Source organism: Penaeus vannamei, chromosome 18, assembly GCF_042767895.1.
Source record: "Penaeus vannamei isolate JL-2024 chromosome 18, ASM4276789v1, whole genome shotgun sequence".
In the NCBI taxonomy this organism is placed as follows: domain Eukaryota; kingdom Metazoa; phylum Arthropoda; class Malacostraca; order Decapoda; family Penaeidae; genus Penaeus; species Penaeus vannamei.
In genome coordinates this window covers 21,585,696-21,603,195 of record NC_091566.1, presented here as the reverse complement: position 1 = coordinate 21,603,195, position 17,500 = coordinate 21,585,696, and the positions used below count along the sequence as shown (strand labels likewise).

The 17,500-nt window shown below is 49.7% G+C and overlaps 1 protein-coding gene across 14 annotated transcripts in view; it reads right to left on the bottom strand.

The window, feature by feature from the left end:
- The window catches only part of siz (Brefeldin-resistant Arf-GEF family protein schizo), a 408,468-nt gene that overhangs the window by 103,343 nt on the left and 287,625 nt on the right, over positions 1 to 17,500 (bottom strand). Inside the window, exon 1 of one of the 14 annotated variants that reach the window (XM_070133005.1) lies at positions 5,742 to 6,329. The exons of the other annotated variants lie outside the window; for them this stretch is intronic. Within the exon in view, the coding sequence (XP_069989106.1) occupies positions 5,742 to 5,812 (71 nt within the window). The 5' untranslated portion in view covers positions 5,813 to 6,329. Of the gene's footprint in view, positions 1 to 5,741; positions 6,330 to 17,500 lie in introns of those variants that run through there. 14 annotated transcript variants of the gene reach the window in all.

The window sequence follows — 17,500 nt, the reverse complement described above, 5'->3', positions numbered from 1 at the left end:
GGTGCGTCTCCAGGGTTTTGTGTCCTTTAAGTCTATTGAAATATGGGCTTCCCTTAATGAGACGGGCGGCTACAAAGTGACTTCACAGGAAGGTAAACAACAAAGTTAAGGCTTCATAATGAAGCATGTCTGAGACGGAGGGGGGCGTGGTCGCGCTTCTTGTCTATGACTTCACGCTTTCGTCCGAGGCCATTTTTCTCCGTAGTTTTTGATTCACATCGCTTAGATATATTCAAAAACAGGTTATAGGTGTACGAAGAATGAGTCATACACCTAACGTCTTTCTGGGTCGATTTTTACGCCCATCATCGAAATACTATACAAAGTCTGCAGGTGTTCAAAACATCTGTTATATTTATATGTCGGCGATAGGTTACTAATTGAAATTCGGATACTATTTCCGTAGATTTTGTCTCCGTCACCTTGCGCATTCTAAAGCTCTCATGTTGACTAGGTTTTGGGCATATTCAGTTCGCAATGTAACTAACACTAACGTAAGTAATAATATGGATGAAATAATGCCATCAATAATCACTGAACTATGATAAAAAATAACTACTACAAATGAAACAAATGAGGGCAGCAAGACCAATACCAACAGCGATAACAATAAAAACAAGCCCACTAAAATAAAATAAAATAAGAACACAAATGACAAAAAAGCAGCCATCATAACCAATCAACACCACCACCACCCGGCAAAGCAAACACCCAGGGCCCGAAGACGTACCCACGGCAGAGAAGGCAGAGAAGGCAGCCCAGGTAACCAGTGTAAACAGAGCGACACCGGTTATTCGATCAAGCGCACTCAGGCAGCGGCAAAATTGCATTTGTATGCCGCCGGTGAGCCTACAAATTGGCTGTCCACGGTGGCGGTGTGCATGGCAAGGTCTCACAGGGAGAAGAAGGGGAGGGAGAGAGGGAAGGAGGGAGGGAGAGAAAAAGGGAAGAAGGGAAATAGAAAAAGAGAGGAAGGAGAGAAAGAGAGTAGGAAGGAGAGAGAGAGAGAGAGAGAGAGAGAGAGAGAGAGAGAGAGAGAGAGAGAGAGAGAGAGAGAGAGAGAGAGAGAGAGAGAGAGAGAGAGAGAGAGAGTGAGAGAGAGAGAGAGAGAGAGAGAGAGAGAGAGAGAGAGAGAGAGAGAGAGAGATAGAGAGAAAGAGAAAAAGAGAGAAAGAGAGAGAGAGAGACAGAGACAGAGACAGAGACAGAGACAGAGACAGAGACAGAGACAGAGACAGAGACAGAGACAGAGAAAGAGAAAGAGAGAGAGAGAGAGAAAGAAAGAGAGAAAGAGAGAGAAAGAGAGAGAGAGAGAGAGAGAGAGAGAGAGAGAGAGAGAGAGAGAGAGAGAGAGAGAGAGAGTGAGTGAGTGAGAGAGAGAGAGAGATAGAAAGGGGGGAAGGGGAAAGGCAACACTCGCTTCACTTTCACACACATGCATCTCATTTTCAATTTCCTTTTTTATGAGACTCGCCGCCATCGGATGCCTCGCTCTCAATGTCAGGTAATCATCAGCGAAATAGTGACAGGTACAAAGGCCTTCGAGGCCCAGGACGAGTTGAGAGCCTTGCCGAACGACCGCTCTCTCCATCGAACGGTCCTGCAACTCCCCTAGGGACCTCCCTGACACACGACCCTGCCCTGAACACGACCGGGTGCTCTATCCTGTTCTCTATCCGATTCTACTGTTCTTTCGCTCACTTTTGAGTCTCTCTTATTCAACGTTTTTTTTCTCGCCATCCCTCTACTAAAAGAATAGAGCTACTGACATTTGCTACTGCCGGAAGTCGATTCGCTGTCCATTTTACACCATTATCCAACACTCGAAGACATTTCTCTAACTAATACCACTGAACACTAAGACTTCGTGCCTCCTGCGTCTAGTAAAAAAATAGCATCCTCCAAAAACAAGACAGCTTCCCATATAAAACCTCAATACTAAAACCAATACCAGAAAGAAAAGAATAAGTACAAAACAGCATTATAAGTTCCCCCACCATGAACAGAGTACGTATTTCTGTGATCGCTAATGGCCGCGTTTGACCTTTCCATCCTACACACCAAAGGACACGCACATCAATATTGCATGACCACTGGGCACGTGCAACGTCCCAGCGCAACAATGAACCCTCCCATCTACGTTCCGTTAGTGTATAGGACCTTATCAGATCGGTAATAGGACCTGTCTCGCTAGGTCTCCTTCGGCTTCAGAATAAGCATTACAGACGTACGCACACTGTCTGTCCATTACTCCACGCAATGTCCTCGCATTACAACGTTCCAGCATTAAAAAAAAAGGATCCGTTAGCGAACGAATGTCCTCAAGTAAGCAATTCATGTTCCGCTCTGCTATTGCTCTTTGATCTCACGAATGTCCCCAAGCAAGCACCTTTTGTTCGGCTCTCGCGCCTCCTTTTCTCTCACAGAGTTCAGCCGCGGCGCCGTACCCTTGGCGTCGACTGCCCTAATACAACGGCGATGATAATCCACGTGTACTGTGCTGAGTCACGACAAAGGTTAAAAATAGAATAGACGGACTTTGTATACCCATGATAAAGGAACATTTGTCAAGACGTCTTCCGACTCCCACTTCCACCAATGCAAATTCATAAAACCTTCACAAATTACATCAGCTAATGCACATGTCAGCTGACGAGAAGCCAGGTTGAAGAGTAGCCTTAATTCGGTGCCATGAGTGAGCCATGGCGCTAAAGGAGTGACAGCCTTGAAGACGTTGATGACATTTGCACTCACATACACAAACACATTTATTTCTCTGTCTGTATGTCCTTCTGTCTGTTTATATGCATGCGTATATGTATATGTATATATGTGCATATATTTGAATATTCATGTATATACGTGTATCTCCCACACTGACATTCACACTTACTCATTGAGTTACTCACTCACTCACTCACTCACTCTTTCTCTCTCTCTCTCTCTCTCTCAGACACAAACACACACACATACACACACACACGATTATTTATACACATCCGCACTCTCTACATACTTGTGTTGCGCTGCGTTGCATTTTGTTCGTGTTTGAGCGTGTGCGCCCGCGCCTTACACTATGAAATTCAACATCAAAATCGAACAATTACTCTCTATTTAGCCAAACTGCTGCTCCCCAAGAACTAAGAAAAGGCAAGAGGCACAGCCAGGCTCTTTAGGGGGAATCAACGCACAACAAAGCAAATTACATAATCTACGCCTGGCGTGCGTGGAATACCCGAACGCGAGGGAAGAAGACAGGATAACATAAAGAGGAAAGAGGAAAATAGTAATCCTGTGACCTTGTCATGGCCGGTAGGACATAATGGCCGTTGGCTTAGCTTGAGATAGCGTGCAGTCAGCGCCCAACATGTGCCACGCCCACGACCAGACACATGTACCCTCAATGCCCCCGCCCACGGACATACGCAATATCTATTCAACAAGTTACATGGCGTAAACGGACGATTGCGCGTTCCTGCGTTTCCGTAACTGAACATTTGCTTTAGGGACTAGCTCTGTAGATACTCTCACTCTCTCTCGAACTCTCACCCCCCCCCCCCCCAGTCTTCGTCGCGCCCTTCTCCCCGCACTTGGTCCCCACAAGGTCGCCAAGTGTGGCCTAACCCCCCCTCCCCCCTCCTCACTCCCGTGTGACCCGGCCAAGGAGCAGAAACATCATGCAACATCCACGTTACTGACTGTCAACAGAATACATATAAATAAAAAGCATCAAGGTGGCACTCGCTCTAATGACCTGGGGAGTGCCAGTGGAGCCTTTGCGTGGCACTCTCGTCTCTGACACGACCTTCCATGCTACGGGGCACTGTATTAAATCAACACTTTATCACAATAAAAAAGAGACGCATAAAAGAACACCCTAGTAAATGGCAGCAAACTACCTGGCCAGAAAAAGTGCCGAGTAACAGATACCAATGAAGACAGAGGCGATAAGAGCCATAACGAATACGACATCGAACAAGACAGCGGGAAGACGCCCTCGTTACAGCCCGCCCATCACTGCCTCGTGGGAGACTCACCCCAAAAACCGCCCGTCGTCTCCATGATCTTGTGAACAAAACTCACCTGAGGAAGAAAAAGAAAAACGTGTAAAATTTTCGAAAGAAAACAAATGACACACATTTTGTAAGTAGATCAATACATGCAATATTACAAGAATTCATGACACTCTCCCTGCATGATAATAGGCTTACACCATGCAACGGCCGCTATTCCACACAGAACTGCTCTTGCTCTTGCCTCCCCTTCGACCTATCGTCACTGTCTGTTTACCTGGCAAATTGCTAATTACGATAACAGATCCGCAGATACATCCAAGGTGCATAATAGCCTTGGTAATCAACGAAATTACCCAGTTCTCGTTCCGCACTTAACGCAACCAGTCCCTAATCCGCCGTTCGATGAGCCTCTGATATTACACTACCCCCCCCCCCCTCCCCCACGGGCATCCGAATATCCGGCCAGACCGCGCGGCGCCGAGTGAACCCGGCAAAACGCGCCCGCAAATCGGCCGCGGAATCTCGCTCAGCCGTCGCCATACGTGGATGACGCGCGGATTCGGGATGACCTCCCACCCGGCGACGAACGGAAAGTGTGCAAGAAAGAGGAGACGAAATGCACGCGAGAATGGCTTTGTCAACATGTTGATGTCTTGCCTTGAAAAAGAGCGGGGATGTTTACCGTGCGCGGCGGCCGGGGACCAAGATGGAGAGCCGCGTTGCTATGGCAACTTATTAACCTAGTCTCCCCCATCCAGCCATCTGATTCACGCCTCGCTGACATTTTCCACCACCGCCGTAAGAATATATTCAGGTGCCGCTTTCGATTTTTTCCCTTGCTTTCTCTCTTAACCGGCACGGAAATAGAGCGAATCGAATCACGCTGGGCCCGCGATTGCATTACGCTGGGCGGCCCCTGTTGTGCCACATCCGCGGTGATAAACGCTTTGGATTTGTCATAATCGTTTCATAAATCTAATTTCAACAGAATGTGTGCAAATCTACACGTTGGGAGATAAAACCAAAACCGCAGGAAATGTCATTTTCTATAACACAAAATCCCGGATTTATGTCTTCACCACGGCTGTCACTTTAGAATCACAATTACATTAGAATCCTTGCCTGTCATGCGTGCATCGGCCTATTAACTAATGAATGAAAAGTTTACAAAGTGCAAAGTGTATAAATATCACGATTTACTTATTCATTTCGTTGTTCAAAAAACAGATTGCGGATGTGATTGCTGGCGGCCCCAAGAATGTTGCGATGCCGCGGTCAGGTCATTGGCCTAAGCGGCCCTTAAGAACTTTACCGGGCTCTGGTGATGATCACTTCATAAATTCCTTTAATTATACCTTCAGATATTTCAAGCAGTTCAAACATGCAAGGCAGTCCCTGAAGAAAAAAAACAATACTGATCAAATGTTCAATAAATTAGAACAATTTTCTCACAGCTGAGTGACTTTCAAAACTCATGTCGCACGAAAGAACTCAGAAGCTGGGTCACGGGCGGCATATCCCCCACCCCATTCACGTCCTCACGCCCGTGACTAAACAAGTCCGAGAGACGAGGTTGACCAGCAGAGTCCAAGGCGATGACTGGGCAACCGTGCCTATGCAACCTCATCTAGCGAGACCCCAAGGACATGGAGGCAACGCCCCTTAATCCCCGTCATGCGAGGAGGCAGGTTCCTTCGGGCGCCGTGCGAAGGAGGATCGACTCACCTGGGCTGGGGCGGCGAGGCGGAAGTGCTCGAGAAGAGGGAGAACCTGCGGATCTTGAGCGGCACCCTCATCCCGCCTGTCTCCTCCGTCCCTGGTCTCGCGCACGCCCCTCGGTCACCCTGGGTCACCCTCGGCCGCTCACCCGCTCGCTCTCGTGTCCTTCGCCCGGTCAACAGCGAGGGAGGCGAGTTGAAAAGGTCAGCCGTGAGACGAGGAGGGGCGCGGGTCGGGGAGGGGGGGCGTGCGCGTGGAAGGTGCTACAGGTGACAGTATCCAGGTGTCACTCACGCTACACATGGTCCCCCGCGGGCTGGGGCTTCACCATCGGGATTAGAGCCTCCTCTCTGTTCAATGTTTCAACACGTCACTTTTGCTCGGAGTCCTCTGTCCCTCACCACAGGGCGTGCGCACGTGTTAGGCCTACTCGTGGATCTCGCACTGACATTCCGCTGCCGTTAATAAACGAGTTTTATTAGATGAACGCGGTATAATCACAAAAATACACTTTATGATCCGCAATCGTTCCTCTACCTTAAACATAGCCATCCATTAACTACGGAAGATAAAACACCAACTCCCCTTGGCATCCCCTCCCACTCCACCAACGCAAGGACGACGTCGCGAGCAGTGTCCGTCCGTCCGTGGCACCGAGCTGGCGACAACACAGCCCCCGCCTGCCTGCTCGCTCGCCGACTCACTGACATCGGTGCCACCATCCCGAGGCACCGCCCATCACGCGACCAGCACCGCCCGCGCCCACACAGACGTCGCTACACGTTTCGTGTACGGATGTCACCCGTGCTCGTATCGCATACACATCAGGGACGCGCAGAAGGAAGGAAAGAAACGAAAGGAAATGCGAGGAGAGGAGAAGAAAAAGAGAAAAGAAGAGAAGATAAAAAAAAAAACGTCGCAGATTTCTCAAGTATATTGTCGCAACCTCATACTTGACACACGATAACATGTGCCACCTCCACTTCCTGACAACAAGTCGATGGCACTGGTGAGGAGGAGGTGCCATGAGCAATAACCAAAAAACCGTGGACACCGTGCGAGAGAAAGAGTAGACAAGAAGGACGAAGATAACAAGGCAAGACAAACATTCGACAAGTGGGGAATATGATAGGAAGAACAGAATAAGAAATAATGTTAACCAGAGGAAGGAAGTCGCGCCCCGCCTTCTTACTCCCCCCCCCCCACACGTCCGTAAGAAGGACGCAGGATCTTTCATCTAGCTTCATCGACAACGCCTCTTCTTTTCATCTGGCACTACAACCTTAGCTATTTTTTTTATTATTATCTTCTCTTCCTTCCTCCCTTCACCTTTGCCATTCCCATGCGTTATTTTTTTTTCTAATCCCCTCTTCCTCATTATTTTCACTTCTCTTCACTTATCCTCTCTTCCCTCTCTCTCCCTCTTCTAAAATCTAGCACGTGTGGCGAGTGACCACGAAATTGTTCCTCACATCGGAGCGAGGCAAGATGGACAAAATGTCACATGAATTCCTCAACATCAACACCCATCCCTCTCCTCTCCTCCCCCTTCCCCTTCCCCTTCCCCTCCCTTCCTCCCTCCCCTCCCTATCTCCCCTTTCCCCTCCCTTCCCTTCCCTCTTCCCCCTTCCCTCCCCTCCCCCTCCCCCTCTCTCCCCTCCCCCTCACCCTTCCTCCCCTCCTTCCCACTCCCCCTCCTTCCCACTCCCCCTCCCTCCCCTCCACGGCCGATCAATCGCTCCCTCCCCAAAGGACCTCTCGCCCAGCACCTCTTGGGGAAGAGGCGGGGAGAGAGGAAGACGGAGGCGGGGGAAGGAGGATGATGGAGATGAGGAAGGGAGAAGACAGGATGGAAGGGAAGGAGGACGGGAGGAAGCAGGTTAAAAGGGGAGGGGGAAGAGAGAAGACAGGGAAGAAGGTGACGGGAAAGGGAGGAGACAGGGAAGAAGGTGAGGGGAAAGGGAGCAGACAGGGAATGGGAGAGGGAGGAAGAGAAGAAAGAATACAATCGACAGGGGAAGAAGAGCGGAAGCAGGATGAGCAGAAGGTGGAGGAGGGGAGGGAGACCCTCGCAACAGCTGATCCACCTGCTGCGCCAGTGTTCCATCCTCGATTTTTCGGTCCTCCACTACGCATCCTTCCAAAACAAACACGCAGCACCGGAGACGAAGAACTCACCCAATGACCTTGACCTATGATCAGCCGCCCCCCACCCCCATTCCTCCCTCACCCATCTGCCCCCCCCCTTCCCCACTTCTCATCCAATCTCTTAAATCTATAATATAAATAACCTTCTACTCCTTGGAAGCCTTACGTCTCAGAAACTCTTAGCGTTCGAAAACTGAACACAAATATCTAAGGTTTCCCTTCACGGAAAACGTATTGGACAGACACTAATTAATAAAAAATATTACGCTGGTAAGCATACAAAAAAGGAATGAAGATATAGTAAGAAATATGCATTCAGATACGTAATGGTGTCACATGTATAAATATGGACAAAAAAGTTCTGAATTATATAGGTATATTTTACATTTGAATGTATGTGTACACAAATATGGCATTACGTACAAAAAAATTCGATATTCAGTTAATATGCACGAATGAATATGTAATCAAGTATTCACCTTCCCAATTCAAGCTATAGAAGAGTTGAAAAATCAAAATCTTTCGTAAAATCGCGTGATCACGTCGCTTCACCTGGAATTACATGCATCAGTCATGAAACAAACAGCGCATCAAAACAGGGAGAAGTTGTTTACACGACCGTGCCCTCGCGACCCAGGTATTAAGCAACTTAGTCCCCCGAATGATTACATTATATCCCATTAGAATGACGTCACCCAGATTCAGGAAAACGCTTCATAGTCTGCAAAAGACGTCACGTTTATCCAAATTCATCAACGTTCAAAGAAAATGGAATGTTGTTTACACGGTTTCCCAAGACGCCCGCAAAGTTAGAATAGCATCTAGATGAACTCACGCCCTCATGCGTTGTAAACAGTAAGGTAATGGCCCATAAAACTGCACAGGAATTTGTGCAAATCAAGCAAAAATCTGTGCTTTCAGAATGGCAAAAGATCTTATGCAATGTTTTCCCCTTCACTAGTTGTAACTCGCATTCCGCAGCGATCCTATTCGTCAGTTCGTTTCCTTAAAAAAAAAAAAAAAAAAAAAAAAAAAAAAAAACGGATGCATCATTACTTTCGGCGGAACGCGCGTTCAACCCACCCCCAGCTAGGCTCTTCACCAAAATCGCTTTCCCTCCCCGACGTGATCGACAAACGAATGGGCGTAATAAACTGACACCGTCTCTGGATGACTGACGGAAGGAAGTGCGCGCGCCGTCGTCCGTGCTTCCGTGCCTCCGTGCCCTCCCACCGTGTCAAAGTTTCGCGCGACCAGAAGGCCAACTGGAGCGAAGCAAGGTTCTACTGCGACTAAGCACACCTATTTGCTTCCTGCCAATCTCCGACGGCTTTCCTGCCCATCCCCTCACGGCTGGGTCTTAATGAGGACCTCACTACTTTATTTTTCACTTCCGTTTCCCTCTTCTTGTCTGTCTGTGTGTCTGTCTGGTTCTCTCTCATTTTACCAATTATATTTTTCAATAAGGTCTACAAATACTAAATTTCGTATTTCTATATCGTACTGCCCCTTACATTAACTGTGGGACACCTGGAAGAATTGCAACAGCGTCTTCGTGTAATTAAACCTATCAAACATGTACGCGTGAGACTACACATAGCATTCGAGTGTGTTTGATGCTCAACTGAAACTGCAACCACCTCTGACACACACACACACACACACACAGAGAGAGAGAGAGAGAGAGAGAGAGAGAGAGAGAGAGAGAGAGAGAGAGAGAGAGAGAGAGAGAGAGAGGGAGAGAGAGAGAGAGAGGGAGGGTGAGAAAGTGAGGGAGAGAGAGAGAGTGAGTGAGTGAGAGTGAGTGGGTGAGAGTGAGTGAGAGTGAGAGTGAGAGTGGGAGAGAGAGAGAGAGAGTGAGTGAGTGAGCAGTGAGTGAGTGAGTGAGTGAGGGTGAGAGTGAGAGGAGAGTGAGAGTGAGAGAGAGAGAGAGAGAGAGAGAGAGAGAGAGAGAGAGAGAGAGAGAGAGAGAGAGAGAGAGAGAGAGAGAGAGAGAGAGAGTGAGAGAGAGAGAGAGAGAGAGAGAGAGAGAGAGAGAGAGAGAGAGAGAGAGAGAGAGAGAGAGAGAGAGAGAGAGAGAGAGTGAGTGGGAGAGTGAGTGAGGGTGAGAGAGAAAGAGAGAGAGAGTGTGTGTGTGTGTGTGAGAGTGTGTGTGAGAGAGAGTGTGTGTGAGAGAGAGTGAGAGAGTAGAGAGAGTGAGAGAGTAGAGAGAGTGAGAGAGTAGAGAGAGTGAGAGAGTAGAGAGAGAGAGAGAGAGAGAGAGAGAGAGAGAGAGAGAGAGAGTGAGAGAGAGTGAGAGAGAGAGAGAGAGTGAGAGAGAGTGAGAGAGAGAGAGAGAGAAAACAGCGTTTCGCTCGGATTTTCCGAGTGAGGCAATCTCCCTCCCTGCACGAGTCACGCCCCTCAACTAATTACCGGCGCCCCTGTCCGTGCGGCTCACGTACGGCCGTCAATCCCGTCCTCATCGGCCGCGTCGCCCGCACCTGACCCGCCCACGACGGATCCGCTCACTTCGATTCGCCCTTTGAGCGCGCACGGACAAAAACAACGTGGACTATTTGCTTGATGAACGCTGTTATTATAACCATTCCTTTCGTATATACAAGAACTGCATGACAAAAAAAGAACATTCAAATCAACTTCGCAATCAGACCTCGAAACAAGCGCATTAACTCCCATCTGTTCGTACTCGACGCCATACGGACGCCATGCTTATACCTGCTGCACTTTAGGGACAAAAAGGTAATGTGATTCCCCCCCCGCCCCCGCCCTCTCCTGACCATCCACCGTGCCGCCTACTGCCTCCGTCTCCCTACACAGGTTTACCATACACTGTTTGCTTTGAAACTCCCCCACCTTCCCCTCTCCCTCTTTTATCTCGTCCCACCTCGTCATTCCCTCTACCTATGCCTACGCCTACACTACTGCCAATGCCTACGCTTTTGCCCATGTAGAAACAGGTAGAAAGCTTATGCCTATGACTAAACTTATACCTATAACTCCCATTTCTTTCCTTCTCTCTCTCCCTTTTCTTTCCTCCCCTCTCTCCCGCTTCTTCTCCTCCCCTTTCCTCTCCCGCTTCTTTCCTCCCCTCTCTCCGCTTCTTTCCTTCTCTTTTCTCCCCTCTTCTCCCTGCTCTCTCTCCCTCTTCTCCTCCTCCTCTTTCCCTCTTCTCCCCTCCTCTCTTTCCCTCTTCTCCCCTCCTCTCTCTCCCTTTTTCCTCCTCTTCTCCCCTCCTCTCTCTCCCCTTCTTCTACCTCCTCCTCCTTCTGCATCTCCACACACTACACACAGCCCTTACCATAGTCCATCAACTTCAGCAACTCGGGGAGCATGCGTCAGATTGTGCGAGCGCTTCTCTCCCCCGTGTTTATAAGCCCATAACGATCACCCTGTAGTAAAAGTAACGCGAGCTATCTCCCCGAGTTACGTAACCCTGACCGCACTATATATATGTGTTTTATTATTCCCTTCTCCACCACACCCCCTCCCCCCGTCCCCCACGCCCGCCCCCGCCCTTCTTTCCTCTACATACAAACAGGTAGAAAGCTTAGCTTGCCCGTCCACATCCGGGGAAGGTTATACTGCAGGTGGGGGTGGAGGTGGGGTTGGAAGGCGAGGGGGAGGGGGTAGAAGGGAAGGGAAGGGAAGGGAAACAAGGGGATGGGATGTGGGGGGAAAAGAAGATAAGGAAAGAAAAGGGAAGGAAAATGAAGGGAGAGATAGGAAGAAAGAATGAAAGGGAAGGAAAGGGAAAAGGGAGGGAAAGAGAGGGAAATGGATAGGAGGGGAGAGGTAGGGAGGGTAGGAAGGATGAGGTAAGAAGGGAAGGGAAGGGACAAAGAAGGGGAAGTGGAGGGGAGAGGAGGCAGGGGGGGTGTAGGGGAGAAACGTAGCTGTTAACCACGTCACCGCAATCCTGTCTTGCCCGAGGAGGTGTCGAATAGGTGGAGGAAGGGGGGAGGGGAGAGGGGGAAGAGATAGAGAGGGGGGAGAGGGAGAGAGAGGGGAGAGGGGGAAGAGGGAGAGAGTGGGGAGAGAGGGAGAGAAGGGGGAGGAAGGAGTGGAGAGAGGGAGGAGAGGGGGGAGAGGGAGAGAAGGGGAAGAGGGAGAGAGGGGGGAGAAGGGGAAGGAGGGGGTATCCTATGGAAGATCCCAATGACACGAGGAGACCCGATGGAAAATAACACTCAGCGGAGGATCTAATCAACATGTTTATAGCTCGCGGAAAGCTAGAAACGGAAAACCCTTTGAAGCGGGAAAAAAATAAGGTGGTGGGGAAAGGGAGCTGGAGGCATCCAGGGAGACACATCCGGCGCGAAGCAAGATTGAACTCCCCCCCTAAAAAAGGGTGCTTCCGTAACCCCCTTCTAAAAAGAAAAAAAAAAAGATAAAAAACTGGCCGGACGAGACCTGGACGCACAGCAGCCAAGTAGAAAATGAAGGCAGCGAAGGAAGAAGCTCATTCCTGTGAATCAGTGTGTGTTGCCGAGATCGTGAGGTGGAGGATGTGGATAATAAAGGGAGAGAGAAGGTTCGGAGGGGATGGGAAGGGGCGGGGTGAGGTGGAGGAGGAGGGGGGAAAGAGGGAGGGAGGAAGGGAGACAGGGAGAGAGGGAGGAATGGAGGGAGGGACACATTACAGGATGTCCGGCGCGGGTTGTTTGCACGAGGTGCTCGCGTCCCCGTGACACCCTGACAACACACCGTCATAGGGAAGACTACCATAAACGGCGAATCAGATAATTTTGCGATATTTGACGCATCTATACAAATGTACAATAATACGCATGTACAAAGAGGAAAAAAAACAAAAAAACTACCGATTCCATAGATATCGAAATGGCTTGCGCCGCCACAGCTAACGACTGGCGTTGCGCAACAGCAAGACGAATCGAGAGAGCGACGACAGCATCAACGATTCCCCTCGAATAACTACTTTCAGGAGATCATTACCGCTGCCATCTGGACCGCCCGGCGCCGCCACTTATTACATTACGGTTTCCACACGACGGAGGCTCAGTCTCTCAGTCTCTCAGTCTCTCTCTCTCTCTCTCTCTCTCTCTCTCTCTCTCTCTCTCTCTCTCTCTCTCTCTCTCTCTCTCTCTCTCTCTCTCTCTCTCTCTCTCTCTCTTCCCCTGCCACTTCCTTTGCTTCTCCATCTCTCAATAAATTCTCTCTGTCTCTGTCTCTGTCTGTCTGTCTGTCTGTCTCTCTCTCTCTCTCTCTTTTCCCCTGCCACTTCCTTTGCTTCTCCATCTCTCAATAAATTTTCTCTCTCTCTGTCTGTCTCTGTCTCTGTCTCTGTCTCTGTGTCTCTCTCTCTCTCTCTCTCTCTCTCTCTCTCTCTCTCTCTCTCTCTCTCTTTTCCCCTGCCACTTCCTTTGCTTCTCTCTCTCTCTCTCTCTCTCTCTCTCTCTCTCTCTCTCTCTCTCTCTCTCTTTTCCCCTGCCACTTCCTTTGCTTCTCCCTCTCTCTCTCTCTCTCTCTCTCTCTCTCTCCCTCTCTCTCTCTCTCTCTCTCTCTCTCTCTCTCTCTCTCTCAGAGAAAAAAAAAAGAAATCAGAACGAAGGCGCCGTCCACCGAGCATGACAGAAGGCCACTCCGTCATGCACTCTCTCCCGCTTTCATGGCGGTCACCCGATAACGGAGCGCCGTAGTGGGACGCCATGGCACACAAAGAGAGTAACAACATAGCAGTACTTCATCAGTCGAAATCCAGCGCATCATCCCCGCCGCCCGTTTCTTGGCCGGACGTGGGGCTCGTGCGCTGGGCGGGCGTGGGGGACGTCGCGCCGCGGAAGCACACTGCACTGACTTCGCCGTCCAAATGGGGAGGTGATTTCCGTTGCAGAAATGCCTTCTCGAATAGTCTTGCGTCTCTAAGCGAACAAGAATATATTGACGGAATATGATACCCAGAGCAACCTATATATACTAATAACAATGACAACCACATCAATAAAGCGGAAACTGGCAAGAAAACGAAACAAACTGGCAAAAACAACCGTTAACACTAAAATCAACACAAACAAGCCCGCCCAACAGTGCTCCGCGTGCCCGTCCTTCGAGACGCCCCCTTCGAGTGGCGGCGCCCCTCTCGAGACAACATGGCCGCCACAGGACGCGCTAGAGTGTCATGCGGATGCGACTGGTTGAGGGAGACGTTATCTGGCCTCGAGTGATGATGACGGGTTCGGGCCGCCCTCATGCTCCCTCTTCCGCCCACAGCCCGCGCCCATCCCCTCTCCTCTCCCCCTCCCACCTTCCCCGGGATCCTGATACCCACATGCCCACAAACGAAGCTCGGTTTGTCCCAGCCTTGACCCATAGCATTTTCACACGCTCTGCCACATCACGGCCGCAAATACGCGCCTCTCGCTTTATCGCACCGAAAGTCCCACAGCCAAACGAGTGTCGATAACTATTACCTATTATTTTATGTCGATAACTATTACCAATTATCTTAATTTAACTATTATTTTAATTTACATACACATACATGTACGTATTTAACCTGACTTCTTAATCTGAATGCACAACCCAACAAGACACTGCCTTCCAACTCAAACTTTTAAACGAACGACCAAATAAACGCAGCTGGGCATCGAAAAGACCACTCCTGAACGCGCACCACCGCATCCGAACGCCTAAATGAACGCAAACCAACAGCAAAATCAACCCCGCTGAACTTTAAAACTAACCCGAGCAAACACTTAAACACCCAATTCAACGCAACTCTCACAGACGTATCAACACACGCTCTCCGCCAAAGGACAGGGCCATTTGCATACGTAATTATGCAAATAACACGGACACAGCAAGGAAACTAAAAACGAAAATAAAAATGGCCAGAGATGAGGCCGCTGCCATGCAAGTGAACACATGTCCAGATTTGCAAGGATTCGCAGCGCCTTATAGAGAGAGCCACAGAAGGGGCTGGCGAAGGCCTAGTAGTGATGATGACAGGTGACCCCCGGGCCTCGCTGGGATTATGATAGGCCTCTGCTTCGACGTCGCCTCCGCCGGGGTGAGCTGCCCCGGCGGATGCAGCCAGGGCCAGAGATGATGTACAGCCAGCCTGATGAGTGTCTTCCGGCTATGGTGGAAGATTCTCGGTACTAATGTGATGACGGTGTGGTGTCGGTGATGAGGAACTGATGGTTTAACGAGAAGCAGGGAGAGTGACGAGGGACTGTGAATCAGCGTTGCCAGGTGCAGGTCGGCCCTGGCGTGCGGTGGCGGTGGTGATGGACGGCTGGAAATGGAGTCACGGGTCGTGGTAATAATGGTGGCAGAAAGCAGCCCACCTCGATGAAGGACCGCGGTAAAATTTCCCGAAAGGAGCATTCCGTTTCAGTCCTTTAGAGACATTCCTTCCAAAATTACAACAAGCTACAGAGAAGTCCGATTTCCAAAAACAAATAACATATTCTCATTCTAAAGCACCGCACCAGGACCGCCTCCTCCCTCCGCGCTCTTTGTCTTCCCGAAAATACCAATCAGACTCAGATCCTCCAAAGAGGCGAAATCAAAGGAAAATTTTCAATTTATGTCATCGCCTGACATCACGTCTTCCTCCACGTCAACAAAAATCAAAGCCGCCCCCGAGGTCGTCCCATATTCTTCTGTAAATAAATCCTACACATCAATCTATCGATCCTGAACTGGCCCCAACAGCCAGCGCTCACACAGGCTCTATCGACACACTTAGGAAACCTTACGAAAGCTTGACATCTATTTTCTAGACCAAACAAGACATCTATATCTCTTAGGCTTACAAGTTCAAGTTATATATAAGAAAAACACGCGTATGGGTGCGCAGGGTCAAGGCGACCGGCAGAGTATGTGATTGTGATTAGGAGGAAAGAGATAGCGGTGGGATGATGTACGTGTTCTTGGCAGAGGGAGTGTCAAAGGAAGTACGGCGAGGACAGTGCTGGAGCCGAGATCATTACGTAAATGAATCAAATACGCGGGAGAGTTACTGAGCGCGAGGGCAGTATAAAAAAAATCCGATTTTTTGCAGTGAGAAAGCAATGGCAAGAAGGCGTCTCGCTGCCTCCTTTCCGGCGCGATCTGTGCAGAGAAGGGTAACAGATCCTCTCCAAGTGATCGCCTTATGTCACGAGGAGGGGACACGGGCGAAGTGGGAGGGGGGGGGGAGTCTCCTCTACTTGATCCCTGAGTTTACTACAAGGGTCTCCTCTACTTCAGCCCCGAGACACGGCGCGTGTAGTGTGGCTGCGGCAACGAGCAGGGGAAGGGCGAGCTTATCGTTGATTAGGGCACGGGTTGTGGGCGTGGATGAACGGTGGGCGGCCTCAGGCTGGAAGAGGAAAAGGACGTGGGCGCGTTGGGCGGTGTGTACGTGACACGAGCGTGTTTACATGAGAACTACATCCTGGTAGGGGTTCACAAGGGCATTGTAAACAAGTGGAGGAGCCCCGTCGCTGCGTGCTACAAGATAACGAACAAAGGACGCCCGACACATTTCCCGGAAGAACGTGGGGAGGCGCGAACGTGGAACATTACACTCATTTATTTTTGTATTCTAAATAAACACTTCGAAATATCCATAGAGGCGCACAGTTTTTCCTGTATATCGAGTCAAAAGATCGTGTTCAGATGTCGTACGTCTCAACTGCTCCCGAGGAATTCCATCCAGCTAAAACGTTGATCCAAAGGCATTGGGGCATTACCCCTTACGCCCCCGCGGAGGATTCCCACTTGCAAATCTCAGAAGCGACAGTGGTATGAGTGGCATATCAAAGGACCAACTCACACAAGTGTCAGAGCGCATGACGAGGATTTCACAAAAAAAAGTCATGAACTGTTACCAAGATATACTACAAATCACCTTAGACCCACCCTGCTTCCACTGACCCCATCAAATATGCTCAAATACAGCACCCCAACAAAACGACCCGCTCCGATCGCACACCAGCACTCGACCATACATAAACAACAACAGTATTCCTGTGCGAATCCACAAGCACATTTCGCACCAGCCTTGACGCCTGACTCGAGCGGACACGTCCATCACTCCGTCCCCGGCGAACGCAGCCCTCGGCCTGGCCTTCTCCTCGGCGATAAGGTCTCTCAAAGTAAACATTATGATGGAAGACACAAGCGTAGCGGGCCGTCTTGGCGGGGATCCAACACCCAGGGGGCCTATGTATGTGCGTGTGTGCGTATTCGTACGTGTGTGCGTATTCTGCAACACTCCTGCTGACCAGTGCAGAGCTGGGTCACCGCACCTGGGTCACCATACGGACCTCTCTTTGGCTATCTAAACCAACTTTCGCAGAGAAAATGGAAGATAGTGAAGACGAAGATGGGGCAATTACAAAAAAATAATAATTAGGAGAAAGATGCCGAAAAAAACATAAAAATACTAAAAACAATAAACGAATGCACATTAAACAAAGTAGGTAAGGTATGTATGTAGTCAGTGTTGTAAGCAGGTCGCAAGGAGGCGGGTGGGCGAGTGGGTGGGTTAGATGGGCGGCAAGTGACTGGGTTGGTCTGGATGTTTACAGGCTTTAAATAGTCAAGAATACACTTTGGTGGGTGAGAGATGTAGAACTCGGTGAGTTTGGAATTAAAAGCAGGGT